This window comes from Tursiops truncatus, chromosome 18 (assembly GCF_011762595.2).
Source record: "Tursiops truncatus isolate mTurTru1 chromosome 18, mTurTru1.mat.Y, whole genome shotgun sequence".
Lineage (NCBI taxonomy): Eukaryota > Metazoa > Chordata > Mammalia > Artiodactyla > Delphinidae > Tursiops > Tursiops truncatus.
In genome coordinates this window covers 4,765,606-4,787,406 of record NC_047051.1, presented here as the reverse complement: position 1 = coordinate 4,787,406, position 21,801 = coordinate 4,765,606, and the positions used below count along the sequence as shown (strand labels likewise).

General features: G+C 42.8%; 1 protein-coding gene across 1 annotated transcript in view; it reads left to right on the top strand.

Annotated features, from left to right (window-relative positions):
• Positions 1-425: 425 nt before the first annotated feature.
• USP12 (ubiquitin specific peptidase 12) overlaps positions 426-21,801 on the top strand; it is a 77,775-nt gene continuing 56,399 nt past the window's right edge. The window contains exon 1 of the mRNA XM_019936842.3: positions 426-679. Coding sequence (XP_019792401.1) covers positions 632-679 — 48 coding nt within the window. The 5' untranslated portion in view covers positions 426-631. The remainder of the gene's footprint in view (positions 680-21,801) is intronic.

Genomic DNA, 21,801 nt, shown 5'->3' with positions numbered 1-21,801 from the left:
CTGGTCAGCCCCTTCCAGGATTGACGCTGGTCGCCCCCAGCACCCTTCTTGCCCCTCTCGCGGCGCGCGGGCTCTAGGACCGCGAGGACCGCGGGCGGGAGGCGGTGGCCCCTCTGAGCCCCGCCCCGGCCGAGCGCGGGGTGGAGCCGGCGCGGGAGTTCCCCGAGTCGCGCGCTCCGGAGCCGGGGAGGCATCCGCGGGGAGCGGGCGGTGCCGGCGCGGGGAGTGGGCGGGGCCCCGAGGGGGTGGGCGGGGCGCGCCGCCGGGCACTGCAGCTGCCAGCAGGCCGGGCATTAGGGCCTCGGCGGAGCCCGCTCCCCAGTGCGCTGGGCGGGGTGTGCGGCGGGCGGCTTCGCGGGCAGGCGCGGGCCGCGAGGCAGCGGCTGCGCCCTGCGCCGGGGAGGAGCCGGGGGCGGGCGGGCAGCCGGCAGGCGGGGGCTGGGGCCCGCGGCAGGGAGTGCCGGAGCGCCGGCGGCGACGACGGCAGCGGCGGCTGAGCAGGGTCGGTGCGTGGGTCCGCGGCAGCTCGGGGTCCGCCCGCTGGCTGCGGTGCGAGCGGGCGGCCCGGCTGCCCTCCTCCCCCGCCCGCCGCCGCCGCCGCTGTGATTGGGTGGAAGATGGCGCTGGGCGGATGGAAATCCTAATGACAGTCTCCAAATTCGCCTCCATCTGTACCATGGTAGGTGAGGCGGGAGGGCGCGGGCGGCCCTCGTCCCCGCCCTCGCCGCCCGCGGGGCCTAGCGCGGGGACCGTGGCCGGGAGGGGGCGGCGCGGGCCGGGCGGGGGCGGTTGGACGGCGGGGCGCAAGCAAGCGCGGAGCGGCCCCGGGAGGCTGGCGCGCGAGGGTGGCCGACGGGGGCGGCGCGGGTCGTCGGTGCCCGGGCTCGGCCGCGGGTCCCTGCGGCGCCGGGCTGTGGGCGCGCGAGCCGGGCCGCGGGCCCGGCCGGGGCCGGAGGTGGAAGTACACGAGCGGCGCCCGCGTTTCCGTCCGGCGGCGCACGGGTTCGGGCCCGGCTGGCCGGGCCCGGAGGGTCCCCAGCGGGCGAGGGGCTGCGGCGGGAAGGCAGGGTCCCCTTACCGGCCGCGAGGGCACGGAAGTCGGCTCAGGTTTCCTCCCCGCGCCTCTGGCGAGGCCGAGTCCCCGCCGGCGCCGAGGGGAAGGGGGTGTGTGTGAAGGTGGAAACTTTAAATAAGTGCTGTCGAAAATTTCCCCCTTTTCTCCTCTTCTGAGAGGAACAAGCTTTCCCGTGTCCAGCTGCGTGTCAAGGTGGCAATCTTGTCTTTGGGAGTCCACGTTGATCTTCAAAGCAGCTTAAGCGTTCCTGTCATCTGTTTACTTGAACGCCCCAGACGCATCAGTGTGTGGCTTCAAGTGTTTCTGTGCAGGAACTGACGGCAAGGGTTGCTGTCTGTGTTTTACTGGGGCTTTTAAATCGACTTTAAGGGAAAAGTACTAATGCCTGTGGAAAAGTCCCGAGTTGAGCAAAACGTGGGTGCGTTTAAATCTTGGTGTTTTGTGGTTGGTCAGAAGAACCAGTTTTCCACACGGTGGGGCGAATTCGTTTTATTAGCTCCTTATGACTTACATCTTGCCATCTTAAGTATGAGCCATCACAGAAAAAAAGTTATTTTTCACCACGTGGGCCTAGTGATGATGTTATTAAAGACTTCTGAAATCTCTCCTTCTGTTTTATGGCTTATCAGATCTTTTTATGCATGTGGGAGATCCCCCCCCCCAGCAATCTTCCATTTAAGGGTGGTACGTTTCATATACCTTTCTTTAAGGAGCGGTGAATCAGATAGAAAAGATGCTTTAGAAGCAGATTCTGTACTGCACGCTGAGGAACAGTATAAAAATGGCTGAAATCAAGTGGGATTAAAGTCTACAGTATTAAAGACATCACACTGAAGAATGAATCATGAAGAATCCATTTCCTCAAATGAATGTTTGTCTTTCTTGCACAATTCATATTTTAGGAACCATTGATGTTAAAGGGACTGTATTTTTTTTAATTTTCTTTTTTTAAAAATTAATTAATTTATTTTTGGCTGTGTTGTGTCTTCATTGTGCTTCATTCGTTGCGGTGCGTGGGCTTCTCATTGCGGTGGCTTCTCTTGTTGCGGAGCATGGGCTCTAGGTGCGTGGGCTTCAGTAGTTGAGGCTCACAGGCTCAGTAGTTGTGGCTCGCGGGCTTTAGAGCGCATGCTCAGTAGTTGTGGCGCACGGGCTTAGTTGCTCCGCGGCATGTGGGATCTTCCCGGAACAGGGCTCGAACCCGTGTCCCCTGCATTGGCAGGCGGATTCTTAACCACTGCGCCACCAGGGAAGCTGAAAGGGGCTGTATTAAAAGGATTTCCAAGGATCAGGTAGATTAATTATTTTTAGATATGCCAGTTTTTATTGTCTTTCTAAAGGAATGTGATAATTAAGTCTTTGAAAGTGATAATCTTACCAGATTGCTGAGCTACACAGATTGTCAGGTCATAGTTCACTGTCAAAGTCTAGAGTTTGTGGAGTGATGTGTTGCTCTTCACTGTTTCATCCACTCAAGTATATCAGGTATACATTTAGCACCTACTACGCACAAGAGGGTGTGCTGAGTGCTGGGGATACAGCAGTGATCAAGACAGCCTCTGCTTTCATAGTGTTTACATTCTAGTTAAGAGAGACAAACAATATTCACATAAACGTATTGATATATGCTCTAATCAGGTTAAGAAAATGAGGCAGAGAGAGATTTGCCAAGTCAAACACTGAGTAAGTGGGATTTTGATCTCAAGAATTTTAGACTCCAAAACTCTCTCTAGGGCTTCCGCTCAGGTGCATTAATCACATGCGGTGTGTGTGTATTGTTGGCAGATAGGGAAACATCAGTGGCCGGCCAAATGAGATTGATCCAAAAAGTAGTGTTAAAATTGTATGTGCCTGTGTTCATATTTGAATACATTCTGATGCGCTCCCAAGGTAGTGCTAAATATGTCAAAGTATCCTGCAATCTTATTCTTTAAAGAGAACTTCAGTCTGTCTTCTGAGATACTACAAAATCGACAGTCAAGAAAAGCAAAGGTATTTATCTCTGTGCCTTTGTAGATTTCTGACCTGGTCACAGGTGTCTCTCAAGCAGGTAGCCTTCCTTGAATAATCTTAGCCCTGTCCCTCCCCACCCTCCATCCCCCTCATACAATTTCACAGCAGTTTTGTGATCTCAGTAGCACTTACCATACTTGCTGTGTTGTAAATTTTTCTGTTATCTCCTTATTGGATTCTGAAGGCCTTAACCGAAAGGACTATCATTTATTTCACAGTTTGGTGGAGCAGTACCTTCTGCATACAGTAAAAGTCCCCCCGCATCCTTCATTTCTTCTGCTGATGTCTGGGGGCAGTAAGTTTGGTTAAACATGCCTGAGATTGGGGTTGTGTGTGGGGTGATGCAGAGGAGAGGGGCTGGTCCTAATGAGAATGATCTCTCAGAATCAGCAGCTGTGAAAACGCTTATAATGAGTTGACGTTTTATTCTATAAATAATAACGTTGACATAATTTTTTCACATGTCAACACAAGGTACCTGGGCAAATAGCAATACCTTAATAGGATTAAGTAACGGTTAAAAACAAATCTCTTTTGATGTGTCTTATTCTAGATCACAGTTGTTCCTCTGACATGCGAAAGTCAGTTAAGTTTGTTTCTCTTAAGTTAGTGTTACAGCCTGACAGTGTGAGTGATTATGTTTAGGTTACAATGAATCAGTTTGCAGGGTACCTCTAGAAATGCCTCTTGTTGTTTGCCCATGAAATAATTTCAGTGTCACGTGGTGCTTGTTTTGCTGATGAAGTAGCTTCAGACTTCAGGGCCTGGTGCAGAGTAGCTACCTAATATTTAATATTATACCTCATAATTGTGAAATAATGGGGAAAGTGACCGAATGCATGTAGAGGAATGGCCTGTGTTTTGAAATTGAAGTGGAAGCTGTAGAGCAGCTTGTGGTGGCCCAGGAGTAGAAAGTGACCATACGGGTCAGGGTTGTTAGGAAGCACAGCGCTGGGGGCTCCACGGATGTGAGAAGCACCCTCGCTTCCTGTTTGGGTTGTAGGAGTCCTGGTGGGGAAGGGCGTGCAGGGAGGGGGTTGGATAAAGGAGAAGTCGTTGCAGGCGAACGTGGTCGATCGTGGGGTGGCCTGGCTCCTTGCCCACCCTCAGTCACTGGGTGTCAGCTAGATCCCCTAGAACATGGTGTCATTGAAGCCAAGGCCACAAGTCTGCTGCTTGGTGGGTCTGACAGGTTTGCTTTGAAAAAGCCTGTACCCAGCACAGCACCCTGCGCGTGGGAAACTTTAAGCTGACTGCACTTACTGCAGGAAAGTCACAGGTGAGACTGGCTCTTTGTCTTTTCTTATTGTTTGAGTCTCACTGGGGTCACTCACGCAGAGTCAGGTGCGTGTGTGGTCAGTGCAGTTTATCATTCCAGAGGGAGGGGCGGGAGGAAAACCTCAAACCCCGCGGTGCCTTGCTCGTCGGGGTGCGGGGTGGGCTCTTCATGTAGTCCGAATATTAGAGTAAATGATAGCAGCCCTTGTTCCTTCTTGAGAAATAGGGTGGCTGTGATTCTTTTATTAGTGAAATATTTAATTAATTTTTATTAATATTTTAGTAGTAAAAAAGTGTTTCCTGTGATGGGAACATTCAAAGTGAGTTGCCATTGGTTTAATAATTTTGCTGTTTTTGTTAATTTAGGAGAGATGAAAACTTCAAAAATAAGGAGTCTTCTGTCATATAAATGGTTGGATAAGGAATGTTTGAACATGTGTTTGAGGACCTTAGCAGAGAGATCCTTTAGAATAAGTTTTATTTAAGCCTGCTGATCATTCGAATTTGGCTAAAATACATACTGGACATTAAAAATTGCACATTCTCATTATAGAAAATTTGGAACGTATTCTATAAAAAAGAGTTTGGAAACTCTTAAGGCAGCAGAAAAGAAAATAACTTACTTTCCCTCCCAGAGCTTGTCTTGTCTATTTTTAATTTATTTTTTAAATTTATTTTTAATTTATATTATTTATTTTTGGCTGCATTGGGTCTTTGTTGCTGCGCACGGGCTTTCTCTAGTTGCAGTGAGCGGGGGCTACTCTTCTTGCGGTGTGCGGGCTTCTTGTTGCGGAGCACGGGCTCTAGGCACACAGGCTTCAGTAGTTGTGGCATGCTGGCTTCAGTAGTTGTGGCATGCGGGCTCGATAGTTGTGGCTCGTGGGCTCTAGAGCGCATGCTCAGTAGTTGTGGCACACGGGCTTAGTTGCTCCGTGGCATGTGGCATCTTCCCGGACCAGGGCTTGAACCCATGTCCCCCGCATTGGCAGGTGGATTCTTAACCACTGCACCACCAGGGAAGTCCGTCTTGTCTTTTTCAAAAAACTATGCCCTAGGTAAAATTTCACATTTCAGTTTTCCACGTGAATTATTGGCACTTACCACAAATAAAGGTAAGACCATTGGGATTTGAAACTTTTCATGTGCTTAAAAAGTATCATTTTAAATACCATGTTCAATTAGGTGAAACAGGTATAAAGACTCTAGTCTCATATCATTTGGCTTTGCTTACCTCTTGGTGGTTTTCTCCTTCCACCTCCAACTAATCTTTTTATAATAGATCTCTGAGTAGGTTAATTATTTACTGTCCCACGACCCATGTGGCCAGTTCAGCCAGACTTGATCACAACATACCTAGTTTTCTTCCTTGGTTCTGGGCTTCTGATAGGCCCCCAGAGACTGAGTCCACTTCCATTTTCTCACAAGTTCTTTCTTCCTGCCTTTAAAGTCAGATTTATTGAAGCTCTCCTGAAACTTTTACTGTCTCAGGAAAGATTATTTAAGCATTTGTTTAGCTAGCATTAATTCCTTTCCAGAAACCTTCATTTTTTAGATTTAAATAATCTGATTTTGTTTTGAATTCTCTTTCAGTAGCTCAATTCCAGAAACTTAATGTAGTATTTTGTAATGTATCCTACTGCATGGTATATTAAAAAGAGCAGTTGGACCAGAAGGAAACTTCTAATCCAAATTTTGACATTTAGATCTGTGCATATGGGAAAGTCTCCTAAAACTTTGTGGGTTGGTTTTTCTCATCTGTAAAATAAAGGGGTTGGACTAGACGCGTAAATATTCCTTCTGTGTTTGTTTCCTTCTAGATCGAAAACTCAGTATTCTCTGATCCTTTGAGTGTTTATAAATTTTATTTTATTTTATTTTATTTTTTATTTTATCTTTTTGCGGTACACGGGCCTCTCACTGTTGCGGCCACTCCCGTTGCGGAGCACAGGCTCCGGACGCGCAGGCTCAGCGGCCATGGCTCACAGGCCCAGCCGCTCAGCGGCATGTGGGATCTTCCCGGACCAGGGCACGAACCCGCGTCCCCTGCATTGGCAGGCAGACTCTCAACCACTGCACCACCAGGGAAGCCCTATAAATGATTGTTGATACCATCATTTTGGGAATGCTAATTGTGTTTAATTGATTTTCTTTTACCTGTTTGACCCCCTTCACCCATTTCTCTCCACCCCCCCACCTCCACCACCTCTGGCAAACACCAGTCTGTTCTTTGTTCTATGAGCCTTTTTTTTTTAAGATTCCACATATAAGTGAGATAATATGGTATTTGTCTTTGACTTACTTCACTTAGCATAATACCCATGATATTCATCCATGTCGTCGAAAATGGTAAGACTTTTAGTCCTTTTTTATGGCTGAGTAATATTCCATTGTATACATGTACCACATCTTCTTTATCCATTCATCCATTGATGACATCAGGTTGTTTCCATATCTTGGCTGTTGTAAATAACGCTGCCTTGAACATAGGCATGCATTTATCTTTTTGAGTTAGTATTTTTGTTTTATTTGATAAATATCCAGAAGAGGAGTTGCTGGATCATATAGTAGTTTTATTTTTAATTTTTTGAGGGACCTCCATATTGTTTTCCATAGTTGCTGCACCAACTTACATTCCCACCAACAGTGCACAATGTGGTTCCCTTTTCTCTACATCCTCACCAACACTTGTTATTTCTTGTCTTTTTGACACATTCTGACAGGTATGAGGTGATATCTCATTGTGGTTTTGATTTGTATTTCTGTGATGGTTAATGATGTACAGCATCTTTTCATGTTACTGTTGGCTATGTGTATGTCTTCTTTTGAAAAATGTCTATTCAGATCTTCTGTCCATTTTTTGATCGCATTGGTTTTTTTTGCTGTTGAGTTGTCTGAGTTCTTTTATGTATTTTGGATATTAATCCCTTATCAGATATATGATTTGCAGTAGTTTCTCCCATTCAGTAGGTTGCATCTGATGATGTTTTAAATAATATAAGGTGCGTGGAATTAGATATAGTTAAATATGAATTATACTTAGTTTCCTAGTTTGTTTTTTTCTTGTTTGTTTGTTTGTTTTTTTGGCCACGCCGGTTGGCTTCTGGGATCTTAGTTCACGGACCCGGGATTGAACCCTCACTCCCTGCAGTGGAAGCATAGAGTCTTAACCGCTGGACCACCAGGGAGGTCCCCCTGTTTTTTTTTTTTTTTTTAATGTTATAGAATTTATGGAAAATTACGGTCCAAAGTAAATATTTCTTCCTTCAAAAATATTTACTGGAGGTTAGTGATATCACCATTTTATTCATTAACAGGCTAATCCACGCTGTTTACTTATTTTTGATGTTGTTTTCTTTAACGATGCCATTTTAAAAAAAAGATTTGAGGGACTTCCCTGGTGGCGCAGTGGTTAAGAATCCACCTGCCAATGCAGGGGACACAGGTTTGATCACTGGTCAGGGAAGATCCCACATGCCACGGAGCAACTAAGCCCTTGTGCCACAGCTACTGAGCCTGCGCTCTAGAGCCTGCGAGCCACAACTACTGAAGCCCGCGTGCCACAACTCCTGAAGCCCAGGTGCCTAGAGCCCATGCTCTGCAACAAGTGAAGCCACTGCAATGAGAAGCCCAAGCACCGCAACGAAGAGTAGCCCCCACTCGCAGCAACTAGAGAAAGCTTGTGCACAGCAGCAAAGACCCAACACAGCCAAAAATAAAATACATTAAATTAAATTTAAAAAAAAGATTTGAATTTGTACCCTTTTTGAGATTCTGCATTTATTTTTGTGGGTGTCAGTGTGACCTTGAACAAGTTACTTCGCTGTGCCACGGTTTTCTTGTCTGTAAAATGGGGGTGAAATAATGTCTACTTCATAGGGTTATAGAATGGTACCTGGCCCAGGGTTAATCATCTGTAGTGTTTGTAGTTATTATTATTACCTTTGTAAAGTGACTTGCTCCCCTCCATGAGGTAAGGACTCATTGGCACTACTAATTCTAGTAACCAAAATTGAAATTTTTAAAGTAAAATGCAGTTATTTTAGTTCATTTTCATCATAAGAAAAATTAGTTTATTAATACTATATGCCTCTGAGAAAGCAGACATTTACTTTGAACTTAAGTGAGCTAGATTATTATATTGCAAACTAAGAATGTAGATTATCTTTTTTCCCTGTTTTGAATATTTTGTAGAAAGATTTTATTCCTTTCGTATGGGAATAAAAATGTTCTAATTTGTAACATTCTCAAATATGTTCTAGAAGTTTAGATAAGTTGGGAATACTACTTTTAGAAGAAAAGTCTTATTTTTTCTACCAAAAAAATAGCATACCAACTTTTTGTCATTGTTAGAATGAAGTGTGTGTTAGCTTCAGGCCTTATTTCCTTTCAGATTTTCCTGTTCTTTCCTGAGGCCATATTGTTGCACTTGATTCACTCATGCCTCTGCCCCCACTGGAATGATATCTCTTGTTGGCCTGCGGTGCAGTTACCCAACCTGCTTTTTTTAGGAGAGGATTATTTGAATATCTGTAAAATAAGGTGTCGGTAGAAAAGGGTAAATGCTAGATGTTGTGAGGCGTTAATGGGTTGCTGAATTTAAAAATTTAATCAGAGACCCAGTATTGTTGAAAATAACTATACATAAGACTTCATCATTTAAAACCTTGTGCATAGAAGTTGTATTAGAAGGGGAGAGACAGTTTACATACGTAATTCGTTTTGGAAGAAAACCTATGAAGTCTTTACTTTCACAGAAGTACTCAGTCAAGAATGTTGTGATATCATGTAGTGTGAAGTACGTGATATTTAATGTAGAACATGATTGCGTGAGGTGCTGTGTATCTTCACTCTCCTGTGTGTTCACTGGCTTATCCTTTGCTGCCGCTGCTTCAAAAGAAAGATCATTAGCTTTTCCTAAGAGTTGTGTGGTGTCTACGGAATGTCTAAGCGTGCTTAGAATCTCCATCTGTAGTCGTCCATGCATCTAAAGCTGCATGCCAATAAGAATTTATTTCCAACTGAAAACAAGAAGTGGATGTTCTTCCAGTGATAACAGACAGATGTTCTTATTGAAATGCTTCGTAGGTGCAGGAACCAACCAGCATTTCCTCCTTGTGAATAGTGGTGTACTTTAATGGAGTTAGAATATTATTGCCTTTGATTTTATTTTAGTGCTTTTTATTTCAGTGACCTAAGTAAGCCTTCTGCCTGATGGTAAGTATATAAGTGCTTTTCATGGAAGGAGGGGTGGATTTATTATTTTTAAGCTAATAGCGACGTGTTCTCTGTCTTTTGTTTTTTTTTGTAAAGTGTCTTTCTTCATGAGTACTTTCAGGAAGCATTCGTGGAGGCTTGCATTCTGTCAGGGTGTATGTGGGTCCTGAGAATACAGAGATGACCATGATAAGCTCTGGTCTTACAGAGCTTCCCATTCGGTGTGTCCCGAATGGGTTATGGTCGTGCAGAGAACACCCAACTTCTGGTGGGTTTTCCCTGTGAAAATCCAGCCTTCACCTGATGACCACACTTGAAAATCTGCATCTTCTTTGAAAGAAATCTGCATCTTCTTCACTTGTCTTCTTCTCTGAAGACATTTATAGATTGCCCTTTTCAACTGAAAAGATGTAAGTGGACTCTTCCACCTTTTCTGTCTCTCTGTTTGTGGTTTGTTCTATTACCTTAGTCCTTTCAAGGTGGCATGGCTGCCTTGCCCTTCCTTTCTCGTGTCCTGCCGTTTCTCTCTCTTGGTTGCAGTGTTTCACCCCAGATGTCACCATCTTTCCTTTTTACTTCTGGGACCGCACTGTGCTGATTATACCACCTCAGCGTGTTCTGTTAATGATGACCAGGGTCATCTCGGCAAACTTGGTGAGGTGGGAGGTGACTTCTGTAGTTTTCAGCTTCCCCGGGAATGTGTGTGGAGATCTGGCGCTCGGTGGCGTTAGTGGTGCTGGTGCTGAGCACTTCGCAAGCCGGTTTAGCAAACGTAGAGACGATAAATCCAGGCTGGATGCTTAACAAGAATTAGGATATTTGGGTCCATTTTTGGTTGACGTAAAGCTGGTGAGCCCTCTCTAAATGGGACGTGGTGCTGTGACAGGAAGAAGGCTGGGCTGAGTAGGCGTGGCCCTGTTGAGAAATGAAATTTCATGATAGAATATTTGTAAAAAGCTTCAGAATTGTATTCCTGGTAGACATGGAGTGGTTGGTAAATATTATTTTTTTAAAGCTGTCAATTATATATTTTTATTGAATTTAAATGCTAGAAAAAAGTATTCGAAAGCATTCATCTCTTCATCTATTTATTTGTAATACCGCAGAACTCCTCTTTAAATACTTGCCTATGGGAAATTTTTATTAATAGACCTATTTTTGTCTTATTTTCCTTCTGTCTTTTTTACAGCCAACCTATGTTTAGTACTGATTCTGAACTATAATGACGTGGTCGCTTTTAGAAATGGGGCGGTATATATGCCTTTGAGGTTGAATGAATTGTTTTGAACTCTCAAAATGAGGATTTTAAAAGTGAAATAAACCACTCAGGTTTAGCTGTATGCGTTGTTAAAGAATACTATGACCTTTGGTTTCCTTGGAAACAGTAGTTTCTTTTAATTCTTCATTTTTAAAAAGTCAAAAAAAATTATTATTTTAAAGAGTACAAAATTGTGTGAAGTAAAAAAACCTATCTCTTGCAAAGAGAAGGAGGGGGCAGCCCTTTCCAAGAGTTAATTATTTGTTAGAGTCTGTGTGTGTGTGTTTGTGTGGCTGGACATTACCTGAGCATATATAAACATACAGTATTGTGTGTGTCATCACCCCCCCCCCAATAAAATTTGCAACTTGCTCTTTTCACTTAATGTATTGAATATAATGGACATTTTTCTTTGTCATTATATTGCTTCATTCTAGGTCAGAACTGTGCTCATTTCTCCATCATCTTCAGTGTTGATCATACTAGAAAGGTTGGATTATATAATACTGATTGCATATTTTCATTTTCTTTAACGTCAATTGTGTTGGTTTCCTAGGGCTGCCAAAACCAAGAACCCCAAACTGTGGTTTAAAATAACAGAGTTTTACGGTCTCACAGCTCTGGAGGCCAGAGTCCAAAATCAGCAGGGGCTGGGGGGTGGGCAGAGCTGGCGCCTTTGGAGGCTGTGGGGAGGCTGCTCTCTGCCTTTCTCCTGTAGCTTCGGGTGGTTCCCGGGCAGTCTTTAGTTTGTGGATGCATCACTCCAGTCTTTGCTTCATCTGCACTTGATGTCCTCCACTTTGTCTCTGTTCCTTCATATCGTCTTCCCTCGGTCCACGCCTGTTTCTGTGTCCACATTTCCCCTTTTTATACGGACGTCAGTCATACTGGATTAGGGCTCACCCTGATGACCTTTAACTTGATTACCCTTGTAATGACCCTGTTTCCAAATAAGGTTCGTATTCTGAGGTACTGGGGGTTAGGACTTTCAGGTGTTTTTATTGGGGGATACGATTTATCCCAATGCAACAATGGAGCAGTCAGGTTCATTTTTACAAATCAGTATCAGTGATGTTCATTAAGTAGGTTATGTACTAGACACTAGAGTTGCATTTAAGTTTCAGACTTTGTCCTCAAAGGACTTGCAGTCCTTTATATATTTTTTTCATATATATGAAAAAATCAATAATGAAAGTAAAATGCTACATTAGAAAACACTTAATGCAAAAGAAAGCAATAAAGGGGAAATAGGAAAAAAGACAGGAGTCGGAAAAAATTTATAAAATTATAAATTTTACCATATACATCTTAGCTTGTCAGAATCACCTTCAGATTTATACTAGCATAATTCCAGTGGTATATAGGAATGTTATTCCTATATAGGTCCATTCCCTTTCTCCCCTTTTAGGGCTTTATTTTTATATACATTACATCTGTTAATGTTATAAACACAGCAATACATTGTCATAATTAGTACTTTACCATCTATTTGCTAAGCCCATTACAGCTTTGCTCCAACCTGCCCCTTTGTGCTGTTACTGGTATATGTATGACGTATATTACATTTATCTATACCATGGGCCCAGTAATACTTTATATATTGTACATACATAACTATCTTATACAATTGCTTTTTAAATCAGTTAAGAGGAGAAAGAAAAAAATGTGTTTATGGTGTCCTCTGTAGTGAAACAGTTGCTGTCACGGGTCCTCTTTTTTTGTTCATGCGGACAACAATTATTATCTGAGGTCATGTGCTTTCATCCTGAACAGCCTCCTTTAGTATTTCTTGTTAAGTCATGTCTGCTAGCAAAAAACTGTCAGGGTTGTTTGGTTTGGTTTGGTCTGGGAAAATCATTGTTTCACCTTTAGTCTGAAAGCTTTGCCAGATTTAGTATTCTTGGTTGGCAGTTTTTTTATCTGAGCACTTTGACTGTGTTACCCCACTGCCTTCTTGCCGCCTTGTTTCTGTTGAGAAGTCAGCTGTCAGTATTATTGGCGTCCCTTCTAAGCGACTCATCCTTTTTCTCTTGCTGCTTTCAAGTTTTTCTCCTTGTCTTTGACTTTCAGCATTTTCACTATCATGTGCCTGTTTGTGGGTCTCTTTGTGTTTATAACCTATATATTCTTTTTTTAAAAAATAAATTTATTTATATTTATTTTTGGCTGAGTTGGGTCTTTGTTGCTGCACGCGGGCTTTCTCTAGTTGGAGTGAGCGGGGTCTACTCTTTGTTGTGGTGTGCGGGCTTCTCACTGCGGTGGCTTCTCTTGTGGAGCACGGTCTCTACATGCATGAGCTCAGTAGTTGTGGCTCGCAGGCTCTAGAGTGCAGGCTCAGTAGTTGTGGCTCACGGGCTTAGTTGCTCCGCGGCATGTGGGATCTTCCTGGACCAGGGCTCGAACCCGTGTCCCCTGCATTGGCAGGCGGATTCTTAACCACTGCGCCACCAGGGAAGCCCTGACCTATATATTCTTAAATTCTGGTTTATGTTAAATGCCTGTACCTTTCAGTTGGGAGTTTGTTTTTTTTGGGGGGGGGGAACATTTTCGTTATAGTATAATATATCAACTTTGTAGGTCAGAATGATTAGATTAATTCAGAATCGTTACGTCTCAACCAAGAATATATTACTATAGTTAAATATTACATTCTCACAGAAGACATTCATAAGAAAATTGGACACAAACTAAAATGAAATGATAGTATGAATTCCTTTCATGAGTTATATGTTGTTGTGCCTGTAGATTAGCTTCACTGTGTATTTATTCTACAGATAAAATTGTTTAGTGTTCTTTGGAAAGGCAGTGGTTATGAGGGTGTCCCGCTGCATGTTTATCGGATGGTGTATTAGATTTCTAGGGCTTCTGTAACAAGAGCTGCAAACTGGGTGGCATAGAACAAGGGAAATTTATTGTCTTACAGTTCTGGAGGCCAGAAGTCCAAATCCAAGGTGTTGGCAGTGTTATGCCCCCTCTGAAGATGTTAGAGAAAGATCTGTTCCAGGCCTCTCCTAGCCTCTGATAGCCTCACCTGGAAGTATTGAGCCTCAGGTGTTCCTTGGTTTGTCAATGGCCACTTTTACCTGTGTCCCTTCACATCATCTTCCCTCTGTGTGTGTCTGTGTCTAAATTTCCCCTTTTTATAAGGACACCAGTCACTGGATTCGGGTTCACCTTAATGACCTCATTCTAACTTGATTACTTCTGTAAAGACCCAGTTTCTAAGTAAGGTCACAATCCAAGCTACTGGGAGTTAAGACTGCCGTGTATCTTCTTTTGGGGCGAGGGATACAGTTCAGTTCATAACAGATGGCTTAAAGGAGTATTGCCATCTTAAGTTCTTTCAGAAATAAGATAGGGACTCAAGGAACTGTAGTTTTTTAAGGGGAGTAGCAATTAGTTAGTTTGGGTATCTTTTAAACTAACTAGTTAAAATATCTCTAACCTCACTTATGAGCCAGGATTGGAGCTCTGTAGTTGGTGGAATTTATACTTAATTTTGCATTAAACTAATAATGGCTGACCTTTTCTGGAAGTCGATGTATCAGTAGTTAGCTGACTGCTTGATTTTTTTTTTTCCTCCTTGTGACTGCTCAATCCGTCACCTTCTCCCCAGCCTCCCACACCCAAGTCTTTCACAGCTGTGTAATATTTTCTTTTAGTTACATGGATACTTAGTAAGAAATTTTACTGTTTTACTGATTATAAAAGGAATAAATGTTTGTGATGGACAGCAATGTGTAAAGAAACTAAAAGTCACCTATAACCCATTAATCAATTACTAGTATTTGACAACATGTTTTTTGTATGTTCTCTTGGTCGTTTCCATACGTGGCAAACATGGTTTTTAAAACAATTTGTATTAAATATTCTTTTACTGTCCTGTGGGTAATTGAGTTAATTATTAATGTTAGTGCTCTCAAATCAGACATTTTAATATATTCGCTCTTATATCTTTCTATTCTGTGATGTCTTGGAAACCAAGATATACTTATTTTTGTTGTTTCTCATTTTCTCTATTGATAACAAAAGTTTGGTGTAACAGATTTAGAGAGTTTTGGAGTTAAAAAAGGACCTTATGACAACTAGCCTTTTATAGTAACAAGTAGTACAGGGGAACTCAATCTGAGATCCCGATATTTCACAGGATAAGCAGATTCTAAATGAACTCCTTCAACATAGTGGTTTAGATTGAAGTTATGTGGGAAGTAGTTTATGTTATTATTAATTTGTCCTTCCTTCTGAGAAGCTACCAAACTGGAATAGCAAGCATTGGAAGAAAGTGGTTATGCAGGAAGTCTTCAACTAACAGACTGATTTCCAAAGGTCTTTTTTTTTCAAAGGTCTTTTTAAAGTCAGTTGATTGGCGCTCATTATTGATTCTCCCATAGAAACAGTGTATAAATTCAGCTCCTTAGCCAAACGGACAAGGTGTGTTTTAGCCCTGATCGGTTACTCTGGCTCAGCAGCATCGTGGCACATGGTTCACGCAGAAGGGCTACCGTTGCCACGTGGAAAAGTGGGGCTCAGAATTTCATGTCTTTTGCTACCTGTCATTCTTCAAGAAGGAGACTCACTGGGAAATGTCTTACACTTGTATGGTTACTTGAGGAGAACCTGACGTTTGGGGAGGGTAGTGTGATGAAGAGTAGGCGTTCTGTGTCTGACACAGACCCGCGTTCAAGTTTCCCCTCTGCCATTTATTAGTTACAACTTTGGACATATTACCTTAAACCCTTGAGTTTATTTTACATGTAAAATGGGCCAAAAATAATATGTGTAACAATTGGGTAGTGCTTACTGTGTGCTTGACATTATTCTAAGCCCTTTACATGTATTAATTCATTTAGTTTTCACAGTAGTTCTTTGAGGTTGGAACTGGTGTTATCTTTTACCGATAAGAAAACTGAGGCACAGATAGCTTAAGGAGTTTTCCCAGTGTCATACAGAGCTGGGATTCAAATCCCTGGAAGTCTGGATCCAGAGTCTTTGTTTATAATTGCCATACTCAACTGCTTGTCCAAAAATACTGCTCTGAGGTTACTAGGAGGAGTAAATAAGATAGTATGTCAGGGGTCTTGTTCAGTAAATGTTAGGTCCCTTCGTCGGCTCCTTAGGTGTCTGCGAGCAGCCCTGTGTTTTCATGGCTCACTGTGTACTCAGTCACAAATTATGAATTCCCTGTATCAGCAAAATGAGTTTTAATAACATACTAGCACTTCTCTTGATTTGTCTACACATTACCTTCTTACTGCAGGTGGAGATCCCCAGTCAAAATTTAGGCAGTTTCGGGGACTTCCCTGGTAGCGCAGTGGTCAAGAATCCGCCTGCCAATGCAGGGGACATGAGTTCGAGCCCTGGTCCGGGAAGATCCCACATGCCACGGAGCAACTAAGCCCGTGCGCCACAACTACTGAGCCTGCCCTCTAGAGCCCGTGAGCCATAACTACTGAGCCCGCGCGCCACAACTACTGAGCCCATGCGCCTAGAGCCCATGCTCTGCAATAAGAGAAGCCACCGCAAGGAGAAGTCCACGCACCGCAACGAAGAGTAGCCCGCCCTTGCTGCAACTAGAGAAAGCCTGCATGCAGCAACGAAGACCCGGTGCAGCCAAAAATAAATAAATAAATTTATTAAAAATTTAGGCAGTTTTGGGTGAGTAGAAAGGGGGAGGGACAGACACGGGGAAGGGTCTGTCCAGCACAGTGGTGGAGTCACTGGATGTCAGGGATCATCAGCGCCTGTAAACCCTGGCGCGTCAGCACTTCCCACCAGGGAGTAGGGCCTTCTCTTTGTAGTTTTGAATTATACTTACCTCTTTCTTAATTTAGGTTCTAGTGAAAAAAATTAACCTTTAGATTAAAAGTTACACACATATTCAATGAAGGAAATCATATTTTTAAATAGTTCACATTAATATTTTCAAATCAGATTTAACATTAGTTTTTTCCCCTTAACTTCTTTGAATCCTCTTCCTTTTTAATTGGAGTGCTTACAGAAGGCTTTAGTGGAATTCCTGTGTAGTGTTTTGAAGTTATGTAGTAATCTGTAGTTTTAGTACGTTGTTTTGGCTGAATACTCACTGTCAGCTGACATGGAAATAATTGTGAAATCTTCCAATCTTGTTGGAGCAAATGAACATTTTGCAATTAAAAATTTTTAATTTCAAGTTAATCTTTTAAAATGAATCTGTTATAGCTAGATATAGCTTCATTTACGTATGAAGAAAGAGTAGTATTAGTCAAATTTCCAGTCTCTTAAGGATTCAAAGTGCTAATTTTGGTTTTGTTATCTATAAAATTAGGATAATATCTAAAAGGGTTGTTTTGAAGATAAAATAGATTATATATATCAAGTACCTAGTATCGTCCTTGGCCCATTATAGATACTTAATAAATGGTACCTCTTATTATTATTATAATATTATTGTAGCTTATATTGCCTATGGGGACATAATAAGCCTTAAAAATTATTTGTTTGATTAATATACCTTGTTGATATAGATCAAGATTTCATAATCTAAAACTTTTGACACTCTATATGTTTTCATAACTATACTGATTTGCTTAACATATAAGTATAAACCTCAGTGAATTTTCAGATTAAATACACCTGTGTACCAGCTCCAATATTAAGAAACAACATCATCAGCACTTCTGATGCCACTGTCATGTTCCCTCCCAGTCACTACCCACCATCTTCCCACCATCTTCTCTTTCATGGGACAGTGCAGGAGTTTCTCTATTTTTTCTCTGTTAGGCCCTACCAAAAACATACTGTATGTATTAAAAGAACTAGTCTGTTTTTGAGATTAGAATTATGTTAGATGAGAAACTTTAAATGGGCTTCGTAAATAGCTTTTTACGTTGCATATTGTGATTTTTAATGAAAGTACACTAGTAATATGTTTTGCAAGTAGGAAGTGAGCTTTTAATTTGTATTTTACCTTATTATAGGGTAATTAGTAGAACCTTTTTGAGGGACAATAATCCTAGAATATCTTTTTCACTGTCACTTGTACATTGATGGTGAACAACAAAGGCAGAACTTCCGTTTCCTTTTCTGTAGGGATAAGTCAAGTTTGTATACTCCGTCCTTAGCATAGTACCTAGTACACATTAGCCATATAAGAAATTGTTTTTAAATTAAATATCGGAATCAGTATAGGCAAGTACTTGTGTATGACTTTACCTGCATTTATTTATATCCTACCATGTAAGATAATTTAAGGTGGGCCTTGCATGTTTAGAATTGCTGTGGGAAAACTGTCTTTCTAAAGGAGTTTCAGACATTAAGTTTATCTAAGAACGACAGTTTTTGAAACAGCTTTATACATGTGTGTAGCATAAGCTGTAGGAAATTTATCACAGCTGTAGGAACGTAGGGTATATCAGCGTTACAGGAACTAATCATACTGCATTCAGATGTAAGCGAAGGCGCTCCGTTAAGTGTGTCTGCATCTTAAATGTTATATTTTTATCTGTATGCTGAACTTCTTTGCCGAAGAAATCATCAGTCTGGGAAAAGTCCAGCAAAATGTTAACAGTAATAGTTAGAGATGTGTAGTGTATTCGGTAGGAGCAAACTGAAAAGAATAAGGTGACTGTGCCTGGCAAGATAATGATTAACATATAGAATGTGAATACAAGGCTGCGGGATCATTTATTGTCTCACCTGGGGCCCTTTGGAAGTGAAGGGTGTGCCGTGGCACCTGGCATACTGTCTCAGGCAGGGCGGGGCGGCGGCGTCCTGCTGCAGAGTGAGCATGGATTATCCTAGAGTTCTAGAATCATGATTTCTTTAAACTCAAGAGAAGGAATAATAGCACAACTAAAGGGGCAAACACGATACAAAATGTGGCAAATGTAGAGCTTTGGAACTGAAAATAGTCACAAATTTAGCAGCTTAAACCAACACACATTTATCATATAACAGATCCACTGCCAGTTGAGGCTGTGATGAGAACTGAGCTCTGGCCGACACACTGATTGCAGCCTTGCAGAGGGCAGGGCTGAGTGAGGGCCCTGGCTTTTGGCTGGCTGTTAGCGCTGAGAGATTGCCTACAGCTCCCTCTCCTCCATGGAACCTGTCCTCCGTGTAATCCTCTCCTCCATGCGGCGCCCTCTCTGCCAGGGGATGGGCTGTCTCACAGCACTGCAGCTTGTTTCTTCGAAGCCAGAGAGCAAGCCTGGGAGCAATGCAGACTCTTCTACAACCACAGAATTGTCGTCCCGTGACGTTGTCGTATCCTGTTGGTTGGAAGCAAGTCCCTGGCCCTGCCCACACTTGAGGAGAACGCTTTAATTCTGTCCACCACAATGATGCGTTCACAATCAGTGAGAAGTCTCAGTCTGACTGAGGTTTAATTCTTGCTTTGTGTGGTAAACATCTTACTTGTGATTATATTATGTGGAGGGGCTGCCTCTTTCTGAACTAATCAGTTATCTGTGTCACTTATTTGGCAGTTAATCGTGTTTTGCATTTTGTTTCAACCAAGCGTAGTCTCTTTTTATTACAGAAAAACAGACATCTATAAGGTAGATGCATAGTATCATGTGCTGCCGTGCACCTATCCACTGGCTGCGGCCCAGAGCACCTCTTGACCAGCCAGTGTCTCCTTCCGTCCCACCTACTGTAAACCTCCCGGATTATTTTGAGGCAAATCCCGGGTATCGCTTTATTATCGAAATATTGTGTGACTTAACGTTTTATGTGCTGGATCCTGGTCTTCCTCTTCTGTACTGTATGTTCCCTGCGGATGTGGACTGTCTAGTCCATACCTTGCTTTGTCCTCGTGGTGCCTAGTGGGTAGGCAGCTACACACATGTGCGCAAAGTCATTTCAGAATCCGCCGGCGGTGGGACCTCGCCTGCTCTTCGCAGTTGCTTTTCACGTGGACCTGTGTTGGGGAGACAGTCCCCTGATAACATAGCTCCGCAGTAACTCCGGCCTCTGGTGGGAAGAATTCTAGCCGGAGTTCTGCCTGACTTGTAGACGGAAGGAACCCCGTGAACACAAAGCTCGTGGGTTCCGGGTGGGGCGTCTCACCCAGCTCGACAGTGAAGGAAGCATGTTTCCTTCGCCCCCCTCCCCAGCTTGCTCTGGCTGCGCATGTGGACATATGGTCGTATCCTATGTAGAAAACAGCAGATATCTTAGGATTTGTGTATTTCGTAGACCTCGATGTTTAAGCGTTTGAATATGTAAATGTTTAGGGATGCGGCTGATGTAGTAAAGGGTTACCTATATTTAATTTATAAGTTTTGTTGCCCATAGAGATCTGAGATAAAAAGTAAATTGTGAATGTTTTCGTTCATTTTATGATGTAATTTGATTCATCTTCGGATTGTTCGCAGGCATCTTTAGCAGCAGCGTTTTGTTCTCGATACTTTTGTGACATCCGGCGCAGTTGGTCCGAGCGCGTCATCTCTCCTTTCATTTAAGTGCGTCTATCCCTACGGGCAGCACTGCTAAATTGGTCTTGAAGCATTGGTGGGTACTGTGGCTTGGAATGGCATATCTGTTCATGGAGTATTGACCACTGGTTTTTGCTTGCTCGTTTGCCGGTATCGCCATATAATGTATCAGGGATTGCTGACCTAGTCTACCCTTTATGAAAGTGATTTGAAAGGCGCCTTTGTTATGACATCCATCACGTACTATAATGAGATCGTATCTCTAGCATAATTAATACATGTGTTCAAATTTCTGACTTCTTTTCTAAAGGAATTAGAATTATCATTTATTGGGGTTGTTTCAGACTTCCTCGGATAACCCTTTGTTGTTCAAAATGAAGTAATTGTGAGAGTGTTGTTTGGTAATAGGAGAGACTCTAGGGGACCGGGATGGAAAGAAGCTCCCTCTTCTCCGAGGGTGCCCCGTCTTTTTGGGCAGGTGATGTGTGCATTCTCACCCTGGACTCACTGAACTCTTACTTCTCCCTCCTCTTGGACTGAATAGGGGAGACCTTTTTTTCCCCTTTTGCTGTGTCAGTTTCAGAATGTAACAGAAGATGAGTCTAGATGGCAAGCCAAATGTGATAAAGAAATTTTAGAAATTGAATTGCTTTTGGTCAAAGCACGTCCCTGGACATTGCCTCCAAGTTCTGTCCCATGGGCCTTCAGCAACCCTATAAAGAGAGCTTCTTTAGTCCTTTTTGTCTGAGTGTGCTGACACATTTCAGTTATATGTATGACTAGTAAAATTATTTTTTATAAATTAGAACAAGTTTGAATATTTTTCTGAAGTAGATAATTGATCTATAAATTTCTCATACGTTTCTATATGTCATATTGAAGAGAACACTGTTGGAAATTATTGCTGGGAGCAGTGGTCTGACTGAAACAGCCTTTGGTGTGGGCTGCGCGTTTCTGCTGAGATTGATTCAGCACCAGAGGGGCTCTTTCCATTACTGTAGGTGTTTATTAGTAAAGTTTTTTATATGATTTAGATAATATAGTCTGTGGAGAGTAGACTCCTTGAAGTAATACACTTGTTAAAATAAGAACTCCTGTTTTATAAGAAATCTGTCCTAAAGGACCCTGAGGCCAGTCTGTGCACATCCACCTCTCAGGCAGTGTCTGTGGGAGTAACAGAAAGATGTGTCTGCACGCGTGTGCTGAGTGCCTGCTCGTGCTTAGTTCATTAAACTTCAGCAGAGGTAGAGGGTAAATGGTGCTACCGATGGACCAGATCTTTTTGAGGAATTCCTAGAGGATTGGAAAGTAGTGACAGGAAAGAAAAGAACCACTGAACAGAACAATTGACTGTGGTCCTGCCAGGAGAGCCCTCGTGGAAGCTTGAATTTGGCGCCTGCCGTTCACGGTTGGCGTGTGGCTGTGATGCCATCACCATGGTAATCGCTGGAAGAGCTGGCTCAGGGGAGCCTTCTCTCCTCCTGTTCACACAGAGTAGCTGGCACGTGGGGTCAGGCCGGAGACGTGGTCTTTGCAGAGAGCGGGTG